Genomic DNA, 18,487 nt, shown 5'->3' with positions numbered 1-18,487 from the left:
AAAAAATTCGGGAATCTCAATCAGAAAATTTTTAGAATAGCTGAGAAAAACTGTAGGATAAGTTATAAATTTTAAGAAGTCAACTACATCCCTATGTCAAAGACACCAAAGAAATATCCACAAAATGGGATCATTTCTTGTCAAGTAATAACAAAAAAAAATTAATAAGAGGGTATTAATTTCTTCACTATTTTTTTTAAATAAAATTACACGATGACAATTTTAAAAACAAGAGAAAAAGTCACTGAAGAATACTGTCTAGAGATTGAATGAAGTGCTGGTAAAATTCATCTGGATAAACAAGAGGGCACGATATCCTTTTAATAAAGGCTCTTGAGAGCAGACAGATACTAAACTTTCAGTATCAATTAAAGACAAATTTCAGGGGCATCTGGGTGGCTCAGTTGGTTAAGCGCCAACTTGGCTCAGGTCATGATTTCACAGTCCGTGAATATGAGCCCCACATCAGGCTCTGTACTTCAGATCCTCTTTGCCCCTCCCCCCCTTCACATGCGTGCCTGTGCATGCACATGCACTCTCTCTCAAAAATAAGCAAACATTAAAAAACAAGATAAATTTCGGGGCGCCTGGGTGGCTCAGTCAGTTAAGCATCAGAATTTTTCTCGGGTCACGATCTCGCGGTTCATGGGTTTGAGCCCCACACCGGGCTCAGAGACTGGAACCTGCTTCGGATTCTGTGTCTCCCTCTATCGTTGCCCCTCCCCAACTCACTCTCTCTCTCTCTCTCAAAAATAAATAAACATTAAAAAAATTTTAAATAAAAAATTAAAAAAGGATAAATTTCAGAAAAGCTCAGTTTTAAGAACTTTACGTATAAATAAAGCCAAACTACATAGAGAGGATCACTACTTTTCAGTAAACACTATAAATACTGTCGGGCTATTTAGTTATCAGCAGGTAGACAAATTACAGTACTGTAGCAAATTCTAAAGAAGTTAATTTTCTTAAATTATTTTAAACCAGAAACAACAAAGAACAGCACCTTCATTCCATTCAGGAAGAAAAATATATTCCTGAATCCTGAAGAACAAAGGTAACATCAGTGACAAAATAGGAACATTCCAACGTCTTGTTCAAATAGTACTGCCTCCATAAATTCTTCCCCAGTTTTCTGCTCCCTTAACAACAAAACAAAAACCAAAACGTGATGGGAAATAATTACTCCTTCCTGTGACCACCAATCTGTCCCCACTCACTACTTGAGTTGCTTCTGTGGCCCGCATCATCTTCTCCACAGCTGCACGTTATTTATTTCAATGCCTGTTCCCTAGCCCCCATCACAGCACAGCAGGTGACTTGAGGACCGTCTTTATCTTGAGTCCCTCATATAAAACAGGAACTCCACAAAAACTTCATGAATTAATGCATATCTGCATAGAAAACAAAACTTTTTAAATTTTTTTAATGTTTATTTATTTTTGAAACAATGCAAGAGACAGAGTGCAAGCAGTGGAGGGGCAGACAGAGGGAGACACAGAATCCGAAGTGGGCTCCAGGCTCCGAGCTGTCAGCCCAGAGCCCAAACTCACGAACTGTGAGATCATGACCTGAGCTGAAGTCAGACGCCTAACCGACTGAGCCACTCAGGTGCCCCAAAACTTTTTTTTTTAACATTTATTTTTGAAATGGGAGAGAGAGAGAGAGAGAGAAAGAGAGAGAGAGAATAGAAGAGGGGCAGAGAGAGAGAGGGAGACAAAGAATCCGAAGCAGGCTCCAGACTCTCAGCTGTCAGCACAGAGCCTGATGCGGAGCTCAAACTCACAAACCGAGAGATCATGACCTGAGCAGAAGTCGGATGCTTAGCCAACTGAGCCACCCAGGTGCCCCAAGATAAAGTATTTTTAAAAACCCAAATATAGAAACAAAATACATGAACACAGACAATGATAAAATCCTTTCCAAAATATTACAAAGAACTGAGAAAACAAAGTTGACACCACATTCTAATTGATAGGTCATTACAAGTGAGGAATACATTCTCAACACATGGGAAAATACAAAGAAAATTATATCCTAGCCATTAAAGAGATATTCATTTTTACAAACTTTACACAACTATTAAGTTAGTAAAAATTAAGTTAAATCCAACATTGGTGGAGGAAAACGTAGAGATCACTGTTAACTGGCTCCATCATTCCAAAGAAGAATCTTGATACCATGTGAGGGCCAATCCAGGCTTTAATTCAGAAATTCCTCTACAGGGAAAAAACTAAAATTTCATTATCCCTCACTTTCCTAGGCCCCTTCCCTGCTTTATTTTTTGTTTGTTTGTTTGTTTATTTATTTTGAGAGAGAGAGAGAGAGAGAAAGTGCAAGTGGGGAAGGAGCAGAGAGAGAGGGAAAGAGAGAATCCCAAGCAGGCACTGTACTGTCAGCAAGGAGCCTTGTTGCAGGGCTTGAACTCCCAAACCATGAGATTATGACCAAGCTGTAGTCGGACGCTTAACTGACTGAGCCACCCAGGCGTTCCTGGTTTTTTTCGTTTTTTAAGTTTTTTTTTTTATGATTTGAGGGGAGGAGTGATAAATTGTTTCCTCTTATGAAGACTACAAAATGTGAAAAAGTTACAATTAAAAAACAGGTATGAAATTTCCTTAGTCCCTGCAGTGTTATTTTTTTCATTTTATTTACTTTTAATTTTAAAAATAATTCATTGTGGTACAACAAAATGTACCCAGTTTAAGGGAATACCCCCGGTGTCTACTGAAGTGATCTTGACCGACGGGCAGAGTGTGGTAAGTTGGCATCTATGGGACGCTGGGTCAAGTGCTCACCTCTTCAGTCTTTACAGGTAAGGGAGGCAGCAACTTGCCAAGGCCCTGTCCCACCTGGTGGCAAGAACACTCCTTACCCCTGTCACCAAGGCCATGAAGCCTCATGTGACCAAGGCCGCGGTTTCATGACACCTGGGTCAGGGACCACACAACCAAGGAGGCTGTGAACCGGCTAGGGAGCCTGCCCCTGGTTTCCTTGAGGGTCAGTCAGCAAGTGTGGACTTCAGAGTTAGGCTCCACTATCTACAGCCTGCTCTACAACCGTGAGCGTGTTTCCAAACCTCTTTAAGCCGGTTTTCTTACTGGACTGAAGGAAAAATACCTTTGCTGGATGAAGGTGAAAATTAAATGAGACAATCCATTGTGAGGAAGCCATGATGTAGGACTCGCCTTACCACAGCCATAATTACCCAAGTTGTCACCTCGTATGCCTGCCACCCAGGACTGTCCCCTGGCTGGCACAGTTATACCTTCTCTGGCTCTGAAAGGCTCAAAAGCCAAAAATGGGCAGTTGAGGCTAAAGTGTATTTAATGAAAGGCTCCTGGGATGACTTTCACCTGGTTTCAATATGTGGCATCTCTCTCAGCAGAGGCCGGGTTGCAATTCCTTATGTGTTTCCGGAATAGGGCCCTGGGCAACAAAGGCATACTGTCACAGAGCCATTCCACGGCATCGGGTCACAGTGGTGGCAATCCAGGCTGAAATACCACTTCAAAGGTGTGCAGATCCATTCCCACTCGTTTCATCTTTCACATCTGAAAACAGTCCAAGGTAGCTACATTTGCCCCTCAATCAGGTCACAGAACAGCAGGAGACATTCCTTTGGCAAAAAAGGACACGCTCTTGTCCTGTATCTTGTACTGGTAAGTGAGGCTCCAATCCCGCTGGGTTGTGGGCTGTGATGGCGTCCTCCAGAGGATCCTCAGCTACAGTGACAAGAAGCAGGATGAGAGAGAAGCAGCCCCCAAGTTACCTGCTCCATTATGAACCCTACCTGCCTCCTCTGTAACCTGCAACTAAGGCCCCTAAGTTGAGATCACAGTCATGTGCCATGCAGCCAGGGGCTGGCTTCTAAAACAAAGCTTATGACCAGCTAACTAAAACTAAAGGTTTCCTGTCCATTACAGTAGTGATATTTGCTCACTACAGAAAGTGTGAAATAGAAAGAAAAAGAAAAAAAGCCCCCCAGATACAAACCCTTAAAGTATTTTTATGTGTTCTCTTTTGCTCTTTTCCCTAGGCATGGTTTTATATCTGTTGGCTACAATAATTGGGAAAATCGACTCATTAAAATCAGTACATCCAATTCAGAGGCTCAGGAAGGCTAGACGTTTATTCTTATTCTGATGATATCTCAATGCCAGACATGCTAGAATGCTCAGGGGGACTGGCCTTAGAGCCAGGACACAAGCTTCCTGGCAGGACCCTCTCCTTATGCCATGCACATGAACACGACCAACACAGCATTTCTGAGCTTGCTCCTTTATTTTCTATAGCTACCCCTGAATGACTCTGGGCCAAAACTCCCACCCACCTCTCATGTGCCAAGAGTGGTCAACATCAAGTTAACCTGGAAGCCATGACAGCTTTGGGGGATGATTCCAAAAGAGAAGTTCCAGGGGCACATGGGTGGCTCATTCAGTTAAGTGTCTAACTCTGGGTTTCGGCTCAGGTTATGATCTTGCAGTTCATGGGATCCAGGCCCACACTGGGGTCTGCACTGATAGCACAGAGCCTATTTGGGATTCTCTCTCTCCTTCTGTCTCTGCCCCTCCCCTACTTGAACTTTTCTCTCTCTCTCAAAATAAATACACATTAAAAAAAAAAAAAAAAAAAAGTTCCAGAAGGCACAGAAGCATGGTAGCCCCTTGGGAGGGGTAGAACCTAACCTTCCTCTAAGGCAGGGCTCTCAGCTACTGCCTGAGTTCTCAAATATTTTGGTCAGAGGCAAGAGTGGGGCAGCAACAACCCCAGCCATGGGCATGGTCCCCCCACATTTGTATTTTATTTATTATTATTACTTTTTAAAAATTTTAATGTTTATTTATTTTTTAGAGAAAGAGAGACAGAGTGTGAGCAGGGGAGGGGCAGAATCTGAAGCAGGCTGGAGGCTCTGAGCTGTCAGCACAGAGCCTGACACGGGGCTCGAACTCACGAACTGAGAGATCATGACCTGAACTGATGTCGGAAGTTTAACTGACTGAGCCACCCAGGTGCCTCCACATTTGTATTTTAAAAGGAGCAGCACTGGGGTGCCTGGGTGGCTCAGTTGGTTAAGTGTCTGACTTCGGCTCAGGTCATGATTCGTGGCTCGTGATTTTGAGCCCCACATTGGGCTCCATGCTGACAGTGAGAAGCCTACTTGGGAATTTGCTCTCTCTCCCTCTCTCTCTCTGCCCCTCACCTGCATAGACACTCTCTCTCAATATAAACAAACTTAAAAAAAATAAATTAATTAAAATAAAATTAAAAAATAAAAGCAGCAGCACTGACCTGAGTATACAAAGCCTGCTGTGGTCCTGCAGAGGCATTCTGCTATTTGATAGCAGGGCCCCTGCATTCTGTTCCAGAAGGCAATCTGGTCTCCTTTTTAGGAGCTGCACTTTGGTCACAAACGGGACCACCATGGAACACCTGAACAGGTACATGAGGCTAGCACCATCTGGAACAGACTCTAATTTGGGTTCTCACAACTTCTGAGGTTTTCCGTCCGTCCGAAGAAACACCCCAACAAGACAACCCCCAGGGCCTGACACTATCCCACACACAGTCTAGGCTCAGGCCTAGTGAGCCCCTGCGCACCTGCCCATGCACGTCCCTGCAGAAGCCAGTGGCCAGCCCCTCAGCCCGCAGGATCAGGTGGCTCTGGTGGCTAAGGCCGTTCAAAAGGATGTTGTTCTCCTCGTCCTCGGTGTCTCCACTGTCGTGCACCAGGGCTACTATGTTTCCCTGCAACAGAGATGGAAGATGAAAACCGTTCCTCCGGGCAGGGTCACCAGGGAGTACCGGGCTTTCAGTGCTTCCACTCCCCTGCATGTCCTCGCCCAGAGCAGCCTCTGGCTGCCGCTGCAACCACCCCCTCCATGGAAGGACCCTTGTTGCGCTCTAGGGTCCTAATTCCAATCACCTGCTGGACAGTCTCACCAGCACATCCAACCTATACTGCCAGCTCAATCCCTCTCAAACAAAGCTCAGCTCAGTCTGTGGTCCTCAATGTTAGCAAAAAGTGCCACCTTTCTGCTAGGCACCAATTCATCCAGTCAGCAGCTCCTGAGTGCACAGCATGTATCAAACACCACAGTGGGGATAAGAGGGGACCGGTATGGACCCTGGAGACAGAAAGATACTAACAACACAGGACACAAAGCCAGGAGAAAGGGGAGCATGGGGGGCTAGGGGAGCCCAGGGAAGAGGCATCATGTCTGGCCCGGAGGGGAGGGTGACGTGGTGTGCACACCTGAGCCGAGTCAGAAGAGCAAGTGGGAGTTACCCAACCAGAACCAGAGGGGAAGGCTGACCCACTGAAGGGGATACCTTGAAGAGTAAGTCCTTTCAAAGGGATACCGTCCAGTTAGAAAGGATGAAGCAGATCTGTCTATTCTGGTTTTGGGCAATGGACATCAAAAGACACCATGCATTATGAAATGAGAAAAAAGGCAGGCTACCAGTAATGTGAAGAAAAATGCAGAAACACATACACATAAAACATGTTCATAATTGAACACACTCTCCAGAATACACGTTAGGAAACAGATCATTACTTTTTATTAAAGTACTCTTTATGCTATTTACTTATTTTTAAAAAAATCTTTTTAACATTTTTATTCACTTTAGAGAGACAGAGTGCAAGCAGGAGAGGGGCAGAGAGACAGGGAGACACAGAATCTGAAGCAGGCTCCAGGCTCTGAGCTGTCAGCACAGCGTCTGATGCGGGGCTCAAACCCAAGAACTGTGAGATCATGACCCGAGCCGAAGTCGGCCGCCCAACAAACTGAACCACCCAGGTGCCCTATTTTTTCTTTTTTAAACTATTCCCAAGTTTTGCTTTTTCAGCTAAAAGAGGTTTTTTTAACCAAACGAGGGAGGTAGTGGGCACTTGCACTTAGTAGAGCAGGCTAAGCTGCAGGAGCCGTGCCCTCCACGCCCCTTCCACTCTCTCCTCCTCCCATTCTTTCCCCATCACCTGGTTCCCACCCCGTGCCTGTAGCCACACAGTTCCAGGAGCTCCCCTAAACACAGCTGCCAGGTAAGCTCTTGCACCTGGGAGGTGCTCAGCGTGCGGTGCTGGGTATATGCACCCTGGTTGACTCCATTGGCTCATCCCAACCGCCCAGCACCCTCGGCCTGACCACACCATGCTAAGGGCCGCAGGTCCCTCCCAGGGGCACCATTGCACGCTGAAGAGCTGCCACTGGGGGCCAGACGCTACATGGGAGTGTTGTAAGCTTCATGTCACTTAACTCTTGCAGCTTGGTTCCTGCGAGGTGGGCACCACAGCCATTCCTATTTTATAGGTGGGTCTACTATCATTATTTAACTATTATGGTAAAATCCCCATTTTTGCCTCATAATTTGACAGTAAAAGTTACATCCTGTACTTGTACTGCATCTCACAATTTTTAATGCAGTTTATATCTCAACTGATCTTCAAAACACACCCAGAGCAATAATGACTTGTCCCAGGACACAAGGCAATGGGTGGCAGAGTTGGGACTGCTGTGGTACCACACACGACTGGTCCCATTTGAGACAGTACTGGTCAATCTTTTAATTTTGAGGGCTTTATTTTTTTAGCAGTGGCAAGTAGGGGAGGGAAGGATGGCAGACCAAAAGATTTCTGGGCCTACCAGGGTAAAGCCAAACCCCCAAATAAACAAAAAAGATCACTGCAAGCAAGGGAGGTATGGGCCTGTCTGGGCCTATGGAGATCACAGGCAGGAGCAGAGAGAGCAGGCGGGTCGGTACCTTTCGTTCCCAGCACACGGTGGCCCTGCAGTAGTGGATGAAGTCCAATACAGCCACCGCACCCATGCCCAGGCTCAACAGCACACTGAGGTCGTCCACCAGCAGCACTGGGCACCTCCACGCAGCCTCTCCATCATCCACGGGCTTCAGAGCCTCCCGCACAAACTCGTACAGTGGCTGCAGGTTCTCAGCATTGGCCTCCCTGCAACATCAAGCGAGAGTCACCAGAGAGTTCACTCTGTCTACAAATGTTTATCTGGGACCAAGCAGCACCACAGGAAAGGGCTGGGGGAGGCAGAGAACTGGATCATAGTCCTTGGCACTAAGGGGTTCATGATCTGGTTGGAAAGAAAAGGCATGCGTGCATACACAAGCAAGCTGTACTTCAAATATTCCTTGAGGCCTAGTAGGTACAAAGCACTGTGCTAGAAACTGGGGTACACAAAAATAAACAGCCTCCTGGGTCCTTAAGAGACACCATGCAGCCAGCCCCTCAACCCAAGAGCTTAAGGTATTAGAAGATTAATTTGGATTGGGCAGGCAGAAGACGTCTTCCCAGGAGGTCATAATGGGTGCAAAAAGCTAAATAGCCATTCAGGTGACCTGGTGGTGAGAACCAAGGTCTAAGGGCAGCTTGTGTACCTACCGGATTCCACCTATTTCTAAAGAAGCTGGCCCAGCTACCTCCATCTCTCCAATGACTACCTTGGCAGTCACTTCCCAGCAAGAGAGGCTCAAAAAGCACCAGAGCACAGGGCCCAGGCACCTGCTCACGCTCCAGGTCTGCGGCCTGCTAACAGCAAGGACAACAACTTCCCACAACCTGGGGTCAGGTGTCACCAGGCCCATCATTCAGACGAAGGCACCCAGGTTCAGAGATGCTAAAAGCTATGTGAGAGATCACACACACAGGGTCAGGGCACAGGGCCTTCTGACTCCACACTGCCTTCCAGCCACTGCAAAAGGTGGCATCTGAGAGAGAGGGCAGCAGGGAAAGTTCCCATATGGACTCCTCTGTGGTGAAGGAAGAACAGGTGGGGAGTCTGCACAGAGCTATGTTTGTGGCTGACACTCATAAAAGACAAAAAGCAGGAAACCCAATCTCAGAATAGCAAACCGGGGTCACCAAACTTTTCTTAAAAGGCCAACAGTAACATTTCAGGCTTGTGGGTCAAATGATCTCTGTCTCAACTACTCAACTGTGCTATGGGAGAGAACAGCCAGGGACAATATGCAAACAAATGAATGCAGCTATTCCAATAAAACTTTATTTACAAAAACAGGTAGCTAGCCATGGCCCATAGTGTGCCGATCCCTGTATCAACCCCAAAACAGAATAAAGGTGTGTGCTAGGGCTCTGAGCAAGGTTAGAAAAACATACCGTTCTGCCATACTCCCAGCAAATAATGCTTTCTGTAGCTTTGGGGTCAGCCATATACCCTCTAGCCCATGGTAAGAGCCAAGAGCTTTCCAATAATGCTGTAACACCAGGGAAATGGCTACCTCTGAAAGCCAGCTCTGTCCCCCCACCCATGCACGGGAGGAATCACCCAGCAAAGCTGGTCTGGGTCCACCTACCAGGCATGCACTTCTGGGCTGGGCTGTAGGCTGACTGACCTGAGGAACTGCAAGGGGTGTGGCTCAGCCTGAGCCCGGAAGAAAACATCCACCGAAGACTTAAGACCTTCTAGGAACACAAGCTGCCCGCACTCCCGTGCCACAGTCAGGCTGACACCCTAAACACAACATAGAGGAGAGTGAATTACTGTGCCTTGCAGAGGAACCCCTCAAAGAGGCTGGATTCCAGCTCACAAAAAGGTACAGGACACATTCTAAGCCCTGCAAATGTGTACCTGTACACCTTTGTATGGGGCCCACGCCTTCTTTCCACTGCGTGGTCCCAACCCACGATCCCCACGGTTTTGAGGTGAGCCTCTACATTTATCACTTTTTAAAAAACTGACATTTTTGTTTATATGCTCATTTTTGTGATTACTCAATACTTGGTTCTAATTTGCAGTAGTATTACAAATGAACATATTTATAAAATTAAGTGTATTTAGAAACAACAATAATGACAATAAAATGGTGGGAGAATGACCAAGGTCTGAAAAATGCTGGTGAAGGAGACAGGGACAGATTTTGGCTTTGAGTTTCACAAACCCTCTTGTTTACGCATCAGTGGCACAGGACCTCAGAGTTGCTCTGAGGCTTTCAAATAACATAACTCAGAGATTGGAGTTGCCAGGCTGCCTAGAATACAGGAAGACTGCATTACCAGCAAGTTCTCCTTCTCTTCCCTCTACCTCTGAGGAAGCACTCCCATGAGAGTTAGGACAATACAAGCTCTTGATGCACTAGTTCAGAGCTCAGCAAACTTTTTTTGCAAAGGGTGAGACAATCTATGCTGCAATACTCTGTGGAGGAAGAGCAGCTGCACACGATTCATAAATAAATGGCAGTGGCTACACTCTGTCTAGCCCTCCTCTAGACCAGAGCTTTTTTAAAACTTATTTTCTAGAAAATTTTTAAAGTTTACTTATTTATTTTGAGAGAGAGCATGAACAGGGGAGGGGCAGAAAGAGATGGAGAGAGAGAGCAGACTCCAAGCAGACTCCACACTGTCAGCGCAGGCTTGGTGCGGGGCTCAACCTCACAAATCATGAGATCATGACCTGAGATGAAACCAAGACTCTGACACTTAACCGACTGAGCCACCAGGCACCTCTAGACCAGAATTTCTTAATATGGCTCTTTATAAACTACCCAATTAAGAATCTTTTTCTTAGGAAACACCCAGTTAAAATGCAGATCCCTGAGCACCATTCCAAACCTCCAGAATCAGAAGCTTTGCAGGCAAGGCCCAAGAATCTGCATTTCAACAAACACCTAAGGACAGACACAATCTAAATCTGCAACTCACTGCTCTCTCTGTGCAGAAATAGGTCACGTGGAACTCTTTAGATTCCTCATGCCCCTAGACCAGGTCTCAATTGCTCATTTATACCCCAGTGTCCTCCGCTATGCAGCACCATGAGCTCCACAGCCACCCCTGGCAGAGAGAAAGACTCCTGTTCACCTTTGCTCTTGCTCATGACAATTCTACTAATGGCAGTTCAATAATACGCCAAGAGTATGGAGGCTCACATTCATGGACTTCACGTGCCCAGTACCATGTCTGTCATTCTTGCTATGCTGATGATTCAAAGGCAACAGAAGAATTAGCCAATCTGGACATGAGAATACATAGCTTTCTCACCCAGAGACACTGATGCTAGGGCCATAGAGACATGTTTCACAGACCTGGAATGCACGTGTGTTCTTGACATGACTGCTCTCCCTGAGCTCATGCTCTGACCTCTACCACAGGAGGTCTTCCTTCTCTGCAAAGGATGGGAAAGAGTCTACCCTCCTCCCATTCTCTCATTTGTTTCTCCCCATCAGAGTGACATCAGGCAGTGTAATGGCCCAATAGGAAGACTGGCATTTCAGTAGTCACTGCTAATGGGTGGTCTGGTTCTTTCCCTCTCTGAGGCTAGCCTATTAAAAACAAAACAAGGGGCACCTGGGTGGCTCAGTCAGTTAAGAGTCCAACTGTTGGTTTCAGCTCAGGTCATGATCTCAGTCTGTGGGTTCAAGCCCTACATTGGGCTCTGTGCTGACGTGCAGCACCTGCTTGGGATTCTCTCTCTGTCCCTCTCTCTCTGATCACCCCCCCCCCCATGCTCTCTCTCTCTGTCTCTCTCTCAAATATAAATTAAGTAAATAAAAAAAAAATTTTTTTTAATAATAATAGGGGTGCCTGGTGGCTCAGTCAGTTGAGCGTCCAACTTCATCTCAGGTCATGATCTCACAGCTTGTGAGTTCAAGCCCTGCGTCAGGCTCTGTGCTGACAGCTCAGAGCCTGGAGCCTGCTTCAGATTCTGTGTCTCCCTCTCTTTCTGCCCCAAACCAACTGCATTCTGTTTCTGTCTCTCTCAAAAATAAATAAACATTAAAAAAAATTTTTTTTAATTTTTAAATAATAATAAATAAATAAAAACAAAACTAACAAACAAAAACTAGTAAGCCCACCTGGTCACAGGTCACAGGTGATGGCCTAGACTAGGCCAGAAGGTTCGCCAGACTCTTGGCCATCTTATTCTTGCCTGCCTACATCTGATAAGATGAAAGGCAGGCCGAGATGAGGTAAGGAGCAGGTCACAAAAGCACCTCTCTCCACCTTTGAGTACTAAGACGTAGACTTAGGGAGAAACAGTAGGAGGCACTCAACTTGGTGGTAGACCAAGCTGTGGGTCTCCAACCCAGCAGAACTAAGATTAAAGCCCACAGTGAGAAGGAGAAAATCTTAACTGGTCCAGAGTCAGTAGAGCTAGGTTTGATTAATTAACAACTGATTTGGTTCTATAAATTCTAAATGAGTAAAACAGGTAGAGATGCTGCCTTAGCTTTTCAGATAAGGGTTTCAGAACTCCATGATTTCCTCAGTCCCTCCCTTGCTAAGTTCTCTACAACCCAACCAGGGGAGCCCAGCCTTGGCCCTACTCACACCTGCATGACCCACATACTCTGCACCACAGAGGTCTACAATATTTACCAACTTCTGTCCCACGATATTGTAGTGACTGAAGGACTGGATCAGTGCCACAAAGCAGACTTTACAATTAGCTAGAAAACAAAATAAACAGATGTTTAATAAAGTCTCTATGTATAATCAGTCTCATATACTTTGTACCTCTAGAAAATAAAGCTCTGACTTTATTGGGTCTATAGACCCAAGAGGCCTTGCAACCAGACATCCCCAATTTGATTCTAAGCTGCACTTTTTTTCATATATAATAATTATACCTATTTCATTGATCCTGAAATGTACTTCTTCAGTTATGTGTATCCATAGGTACCTTGTTTTGTTCTATTGTAAATAAATTGTGGTTTTTAAAAAGTAATGCTTTTCTGTTTGTATAGAAATACTTTTTTTTTTAACAACTCACTTTTTTAAAAACTGGTCTTATATCCAAGAAATTATAAGTGGAACACAAAGAAACTCTAGCTACCTTAATGAACATAATTAGTTCTAATATTTTATCTATAGATTCTCTTGCTCTTTCAATCCTGACAATAATATCATCTGGAAAAGAAAACAACTTTCAAAGCTGTGAACGATTACAACTAAGAGTGCCAAAGGTGTAAACTCTATTCTGGCCTGGCTCAGTAGGGGCTCACGGAGAATCAGCTGATATAAATGAGTCTTTTTTTTCATTTGGCTGTTTTCTTCTTCTAATCCATTTTCATATGTAAACTGCAGTGGCCCCACAGTTTTCCTATGTTCTTTAGGAAGCATCTACTTCCAGGGCAACATGTCCATGGGTCCAGAGCCCCAAAACCTCAAGATACACAAGGACTGGGGAGCGTCTGGGTGGCTCAGTTGGTTGAGCATCTGACTTCCGCTCAGGTCATGATCTCACATCTCATGGGTTCGAGCCCCACTTCAGGCTCTGTGCTGACAGCTCGGAGCCTGGAGCCTGCTTTGGATTCTGTGTCTCCCTCTCTCTCTGCCCCTCCCCTGCTCATGCTCTGTCTCTCTCTCTCAAAAATAAATCAAAATGTTTAAAAAAAAAAAAAGAGAAATACATAAAGACTGAGGAGCAACTAAATCAGGAGGCCACACGAGGATCTCAGTGAGACCATGCCTGCACACTGGAGAAGGGAAGATAGGAGCACATACCACCCTTTGGCAGGGATGGGCAGGGAACAAGATGGTCAAGTAACCTGTTACCTAATAAACAGCCATCTGGCTACCCAAACACCTAAGACCTAGTTAGTTAATACCATTCCCATTGCTTTTAGCCTTAGGTTTCTTTTTCTATAGCACCAATGAGTCGTATACCTTTGAGGTAGAAGGAGAGAAAGTGGTGCACAAGGAAGCTGCCATCTGTGTTGGCATCACAGAGTAGAGTCAGTTTCCCCTACGAGTTAAGAGGAACACAAAAAGGTGAATTAGACTCCCTGGAAAGAGGTCAGTATACACACACACACACACACACACACTACCAGAAAGAAGAAAAGTAAGTCAAAACTATGGAAAAACCAAAAGTTAGAGTGATTGTTATTAAAGTCACTCATTACGGACAAGCACATCTCAGCTTCCACTTTCCCAAGGCAAAGAGAGAATAACAACCCTTCTCTTCCTCATTCACCTTGGTAACTCAGGGGACCGGTCTTGGAAGAACTAGAGAAGCTTTTACCATTAGAATCCAACAAAAATCACAGCCTGCTAAGACTGGAATGGACCTCCAAAAAAGTAGTATGATCCAACTTCCTTCCTATTTTTTTTTAAGTTTATTTATTTTTGAGAGAGAAAGAGGGAGCATGAGCGGGGGAGGGGCAGAGAGAGAGGGAGAAAGAATCCCAAGCAGGCTTTGAGTTATCAGCACTGAGCCCAACGAGGGGCTTGAACTCACTACTGGTGAGATGGTGACCTGACCCAAAATCAAGAGTGGGAGGCTTATCCAAATGAGCCACCTAGGCGCCTCCCTATTTTTAATTCCGATACCAAATCTGTACAATAGGGTGGGAGAGAGGGAAGAGTAGTTGTTGACAGAGAATTCCAATAACAAAATTCTCATCCCAATAACCCTAGACACTGCTTCAGGAAAAGCTCTGATCATGGAGAGTTCTGGAAAGACCTCTAAAGATGGTCTCCACAGTGGCTGACTGCCTTGCTGCAGCCACCTCTAGTTCCTTTTCAGTGATAGGGAAGGTCGCAATCAAATGGTATCAGACACGACACTTCTGTACTGTTGTGACTTTTTTTTCACTTATAAAATATGAAAGATTGCACCATCAGACCTTGAGGGTTACCTCCAGGGCTGTCATTTCCTGGTGCCCACTTTGATCTTCCATTCCTTCACTCTGGCCTTGGGCTGAGCACTTTGGAGGTGCCAGCAGTAATTAGCAAGGTCACCAGAAACATCTTCAGGCTTGAGCAACTGAAATCCACAAGGGTCTACTTAAAACTATAATTTGCCTGACACTGGGGGGGGGGGGGGGGATCATAAAAAGGCCTGATTGAGGGGCGCCTGAGTGGTTCAGTCGGTTAAGCATCCAACTTCAGCTCAGATCCTGATCTCCCAATCTGTGAGTTGGAGCCCTGAATCGGCTTTATTCTGACAGCTCAGAGCCTGGAGCCTGCTTGGAATTCTTTGTCTCTCTCTCTCTCTCTCTCTCTCTGCCCATCCCCTGCTCGCACTCTGGCTCTCTCTCTAAAATAAATAACATTTAAAATTTTTTCATAAATAAATAAGCAAGCAAGCAAGCCTGATCGATACACACGATGTCTTGGCTGCCTGGAGTTTACCATTTCCTTAGGAAGACAATGGTTATAAAATGAACCAGGTAAATTCCTGAAAGAAATAACCCCTGGGTTAAAATAAAAAATTTCGGGATGCCCCAAAGTACAGAAAGAAGGAAAAGAGTGGCGAGGCTGCTATGCCTCAGGCAGACTTGATACAAGCCAACGCTGGCTGAAGGCAGTTTGGAATAGCACTATTAAAGACCAAGAGGAGGATGAGGAAAAGGAGGAGGAGCAGCGTTCACCGCGGAGTACTGAGGGGCCAGAGAGAGACCGAGGGCGATTAAGAAGCTGGTCTCAAGTGAAGGGTGGAGAATCAAACTCTCAGGCAACCTCCTCTAGACGCCGGGCCCCCCACCCCAGTGAGAACGCACAGGGCCCCCCGGTATCCGTTTGTGTACGTAAGCCGATGCATAGTCGGCCAACCTTCCTGGGCACTTTCAAGGATACACAAGCCTTTGAGAAGACCCCCACCTCCCGCAGGCTCCAGGGCGGAGCCCAGTCCCCGGGGCGGCCATCCCTGGACTACAACTCCCAGGCGCTTCATGCCCGCGGAGGTCGTGCCTTTCCCACGAGTCCGCGTGCGCTTCATCCGGGTATACGGCCTTCCGCCACGCTCCGGGACCCGCCCCCTTCCCACCGCGCGACGCCTTACCTGCTCCGCCCTGTCAGGAGTGGTGTTGAGAAGGTTATTGAGTTCAGGGAACATTCCGAGCTCTGAGGATGAGACTTCCCGGACCGGGAGCTGGGGCTGCGGCGGCGGGGAATACGAAGAGCTACACACCAGTCGAGCCCGCACGAGGAAAGCGCGCACGCGCAACGCCGCTTCGAGGGGCCGTCGCAGCCAATCAGCCAAGCGCCTGGATCTGGGCTGCTGCCGGCGCACGCGCGAGGGCGGGCATCCGGCTGGGGTGGTGGATGGTACGGGTCTTGTGGCGCTTTTTCTGAGGGTGCTGGTGCTTTGCTCCTTCACTTGGCCTCGCTCTCTCCCCAACGCTGGGATTTGGGGCAATGCAGTTCGCCCCTCCACACGTGCCTGTCGAGCACCTGCTGTGTATCCCCCACTGCTCAAAGCTAGGGCTACTTAGGGAACGAGATGAGTGAGGATGCCTGCCCTTTCTCGCAAACGCAATGAACACAGAATTGTACGTTGAAAAGTTCTTGGAAAAAAGCAAAAGCAGGATGAGGGAGTAATGGTGGGGTAGGGGTAGGTTTCGTAAAGAGGTTGTGAGGGTAGACTCCCTATGAAAATATGATTGGAACACACCCATGCTCTTGCCCGGGATTTTGCACCAACTGTTCCTCTTTACTGGAATGCTGTTTCTCTAGATGTTGAGACGATTAAAAAAATCCTCCACTTACTTCAGGTCTCTTTGCTCAGATGTCACTATATTCGAGGCCTTCCCTGACCATCCTGTTTAAATTTGCAAACTATCCTTTCCCCTGCTTTTATGTTGAACACAAAACATGAACATTGTCCAAGCCACAAGTTACTAGACATCCTCTCCCCAACCTGAGGACTATGGCTTCTTTACCAGTCCCAGGTTTAGCCTCACTCTAGTTGGCCTCCCTGTAGATGAAATCTATTAAGGTACTCAATTATAGAATTATCCCCACTTTCTGACAGCATCCTATCCCAAACCCTCCTCCCAATCATCTAACAAGCCCAAATCCTGTAATTATGTTCTAACACTCTTAATGATATACCCCACGATTTCCCATGATATGCATTCTCTTTCACAGCAATGAATAACAAACCCAACTTTTCAACAATAGATCAATTTCTGGTGGTTGTTGCCTGGAAGGAATTGACATGATTTCTAGCAGCCAAATTTCAACTTTAGAAAACAGTTTCTCAGTAAGAAAGCAGGAGTCAGTCAGAGAAATAGGATACTATCAGACTAGCAGCTGCAGTATTTCTTGAGAGAAATACTGTTTCTGGTTACAGCTGGTTTTATCTGTGTTGATGATGAACAGCTGGACAGGTTAATGTCCTTATTTGAATCTCCACACCAGATGGCAGAAGGGCTGGGATTTTTGTCTCTCATTTTAAGTCTCATTTCCTCAGTGCCTAAAAGATTGCCAGGCACATGGCAGGTGCTCATTTTGAAGTAATGGACATATGTATTTTTCTGTAACTATGGGCTGTCTTTTTACTTTCTTGGTGGTTCCTTTGAAGCAAAAAAGTTTTTAGCTTAAAAAAAATTTTTTAATGTTTATTTGTATGAGAGAGAGAGAGAGAGAGAGAGAGAGAGAGAGAGAGAGACTGTGTGAGCAGGGAAAGGGCAGAGAAACACAGAGACAGAATCTGAAGCTGGCTCCAGGATCTGAGCTGTAAGCACAGAGCCCAACACAGGGCTCAAACTCACCAGCCATGAGATCATGACCTGAATCCAAGTCCAACACTTAACCGACTGAGCCATCCAGGTGCCCCATTTTTAGCTTTGATAATATCTAATTTATCTTCTTTTTTTCTTTGTTTCCATGGGCTTTTGGTGTCATCTAAGAATCCATTGCAGAATCCAAGGTCATGAAAATTTACCCTTGTGTTGTCTTCTAAGTATTTTCTAGGTTTATCTCTCACACTTAGGTCATTAATCTGTTTTGAGTTCATTTTTGTACATCGTGTAAGGTAAGGATCCCTTTAGCTGGGGTTGTATAGGGACCGTGTTAAATCTGTAGATGGATTTGAAGAATATTGTCATCTTAACAATGTTAGGTTTTCAAATTCATGAACATTGGAAATTTTTATATCTACTTAGATCTTTAATTTCCTTCAACGATGATTTGTAGCTTTCAGAATATAAAGTTTTTACTTTTGTTAAATTTACTCCTTTTTTCTTTGTTACGCTATCGTGAATGGAATTTTTTCTTCATTTTTCATGTCGTTCATTGCAAATGTGTAAAAATACAATTGATTATGTATATTAGCTGGTATCCTGCAACCTTGCTGATCTTGTTTATTCTAGTTTTTTTAAGTGGGTTCTTTAGGATTTTCTATGTATAAGATCTTGTCATCTACAAATAGAGATAGTTTTACTTCTTCTTTTCCAATCTGGATGCCTCTTATTTAATTTTCTTGCCTAAATGACCTAGCCAGAACCTCCAGTATGCTGTGGAATAGGAGAGGTGAGGTAAGACATCCTTGTTTTGTTACTGCTGTTAGTACGAAAGCATCCAATCTTTCACTTCGGAGTATGATGTTAACTGTGGGTTTTTCATGGATTCCCTGAATCAGGTTGAGGAAATTCCCTTCTATTTCTGGCATATTTAGTCTTCTTATTCTTTATGATGTTTCTTTCCCCAGCCATGGGCATTCCCTCACATGCTGAGTACTTGAGGGTGACCCCCTGCAGGTCTCAAGGATCTTTCTCT

At 45.5% G+C, this 18,487-nt stretch overlaps 1 protein-coding gene across 5 annotated transcripts; it reads right to left on the bottom strand.

Moving 5' to 3' along the window:
* Positions 1-2,467: 2,467 nt before the first annotated feature.
* On the bottom strand, positions 2,468-16,336 carry ELP6 (elongator acetyltransferase complex subunit 6). Of its 5 annotated transcripts, none has more exons than XM_027038577.2 (7): positions 15,768-16,336; positions 13,649-13,727; positions 12,359-12,429; positions 9,340-9,497; positions 7,762-7,963; positions 5,599-5,745; positions 2,468-3,722 (listed from the first exon to the last, which is right to left on the bottom strand). In XM_027038577.2, the coding sequence occupies exons 1-7, from the start codon at positions 15,819-15,821 to the stop codon at positions 3,594-3,596; spliced, it is 840 nt and encodes a 279-aa protein (XP_026894378.1). In that variant the 5' UTR covers positions 15,822-16,336; the 3' UTR covers positions 2,468-3,593. The 5 variants fall into 5 exon arrangements, with proteins under 5 accessions (XP_026894378.1, XP_014940942.1, XP_026894379.1 ...); XM_015085456.3 differs by having other exon boundaries at positions 9,379-9,497; positions 15,768-16,318; XM_027038578.2 differs by lacking the exon at positions 12,359-12,429 and having other exon boundaries at positions 15,768-15,804.
* Positions 16,337-18,487: the final 2,151 nt, after the last annotated feature.

Source organism: Acinonyx jubatus, chromosome A2, assembly GCF_027475565.1.
Source record: "Acinonyx jubatus isolate Ajub_Pintada_27869175 chromosome A2, VMU_Ajub_asm_v1.0, whole genome shotgun sequence".
In the NCBI taxonomy this organism is placed as follows: Eukaryota; Metazoa; Chordata; class Mammalia; order Carnivora; family Felidae; genus Acinonyx; species Acinonyx jubatus.
The sequence above is the reverse complement of the archived record's forward strand: the minus strand, read 5'-3'. Positions and strand labels throughout refer to the sequence as shown.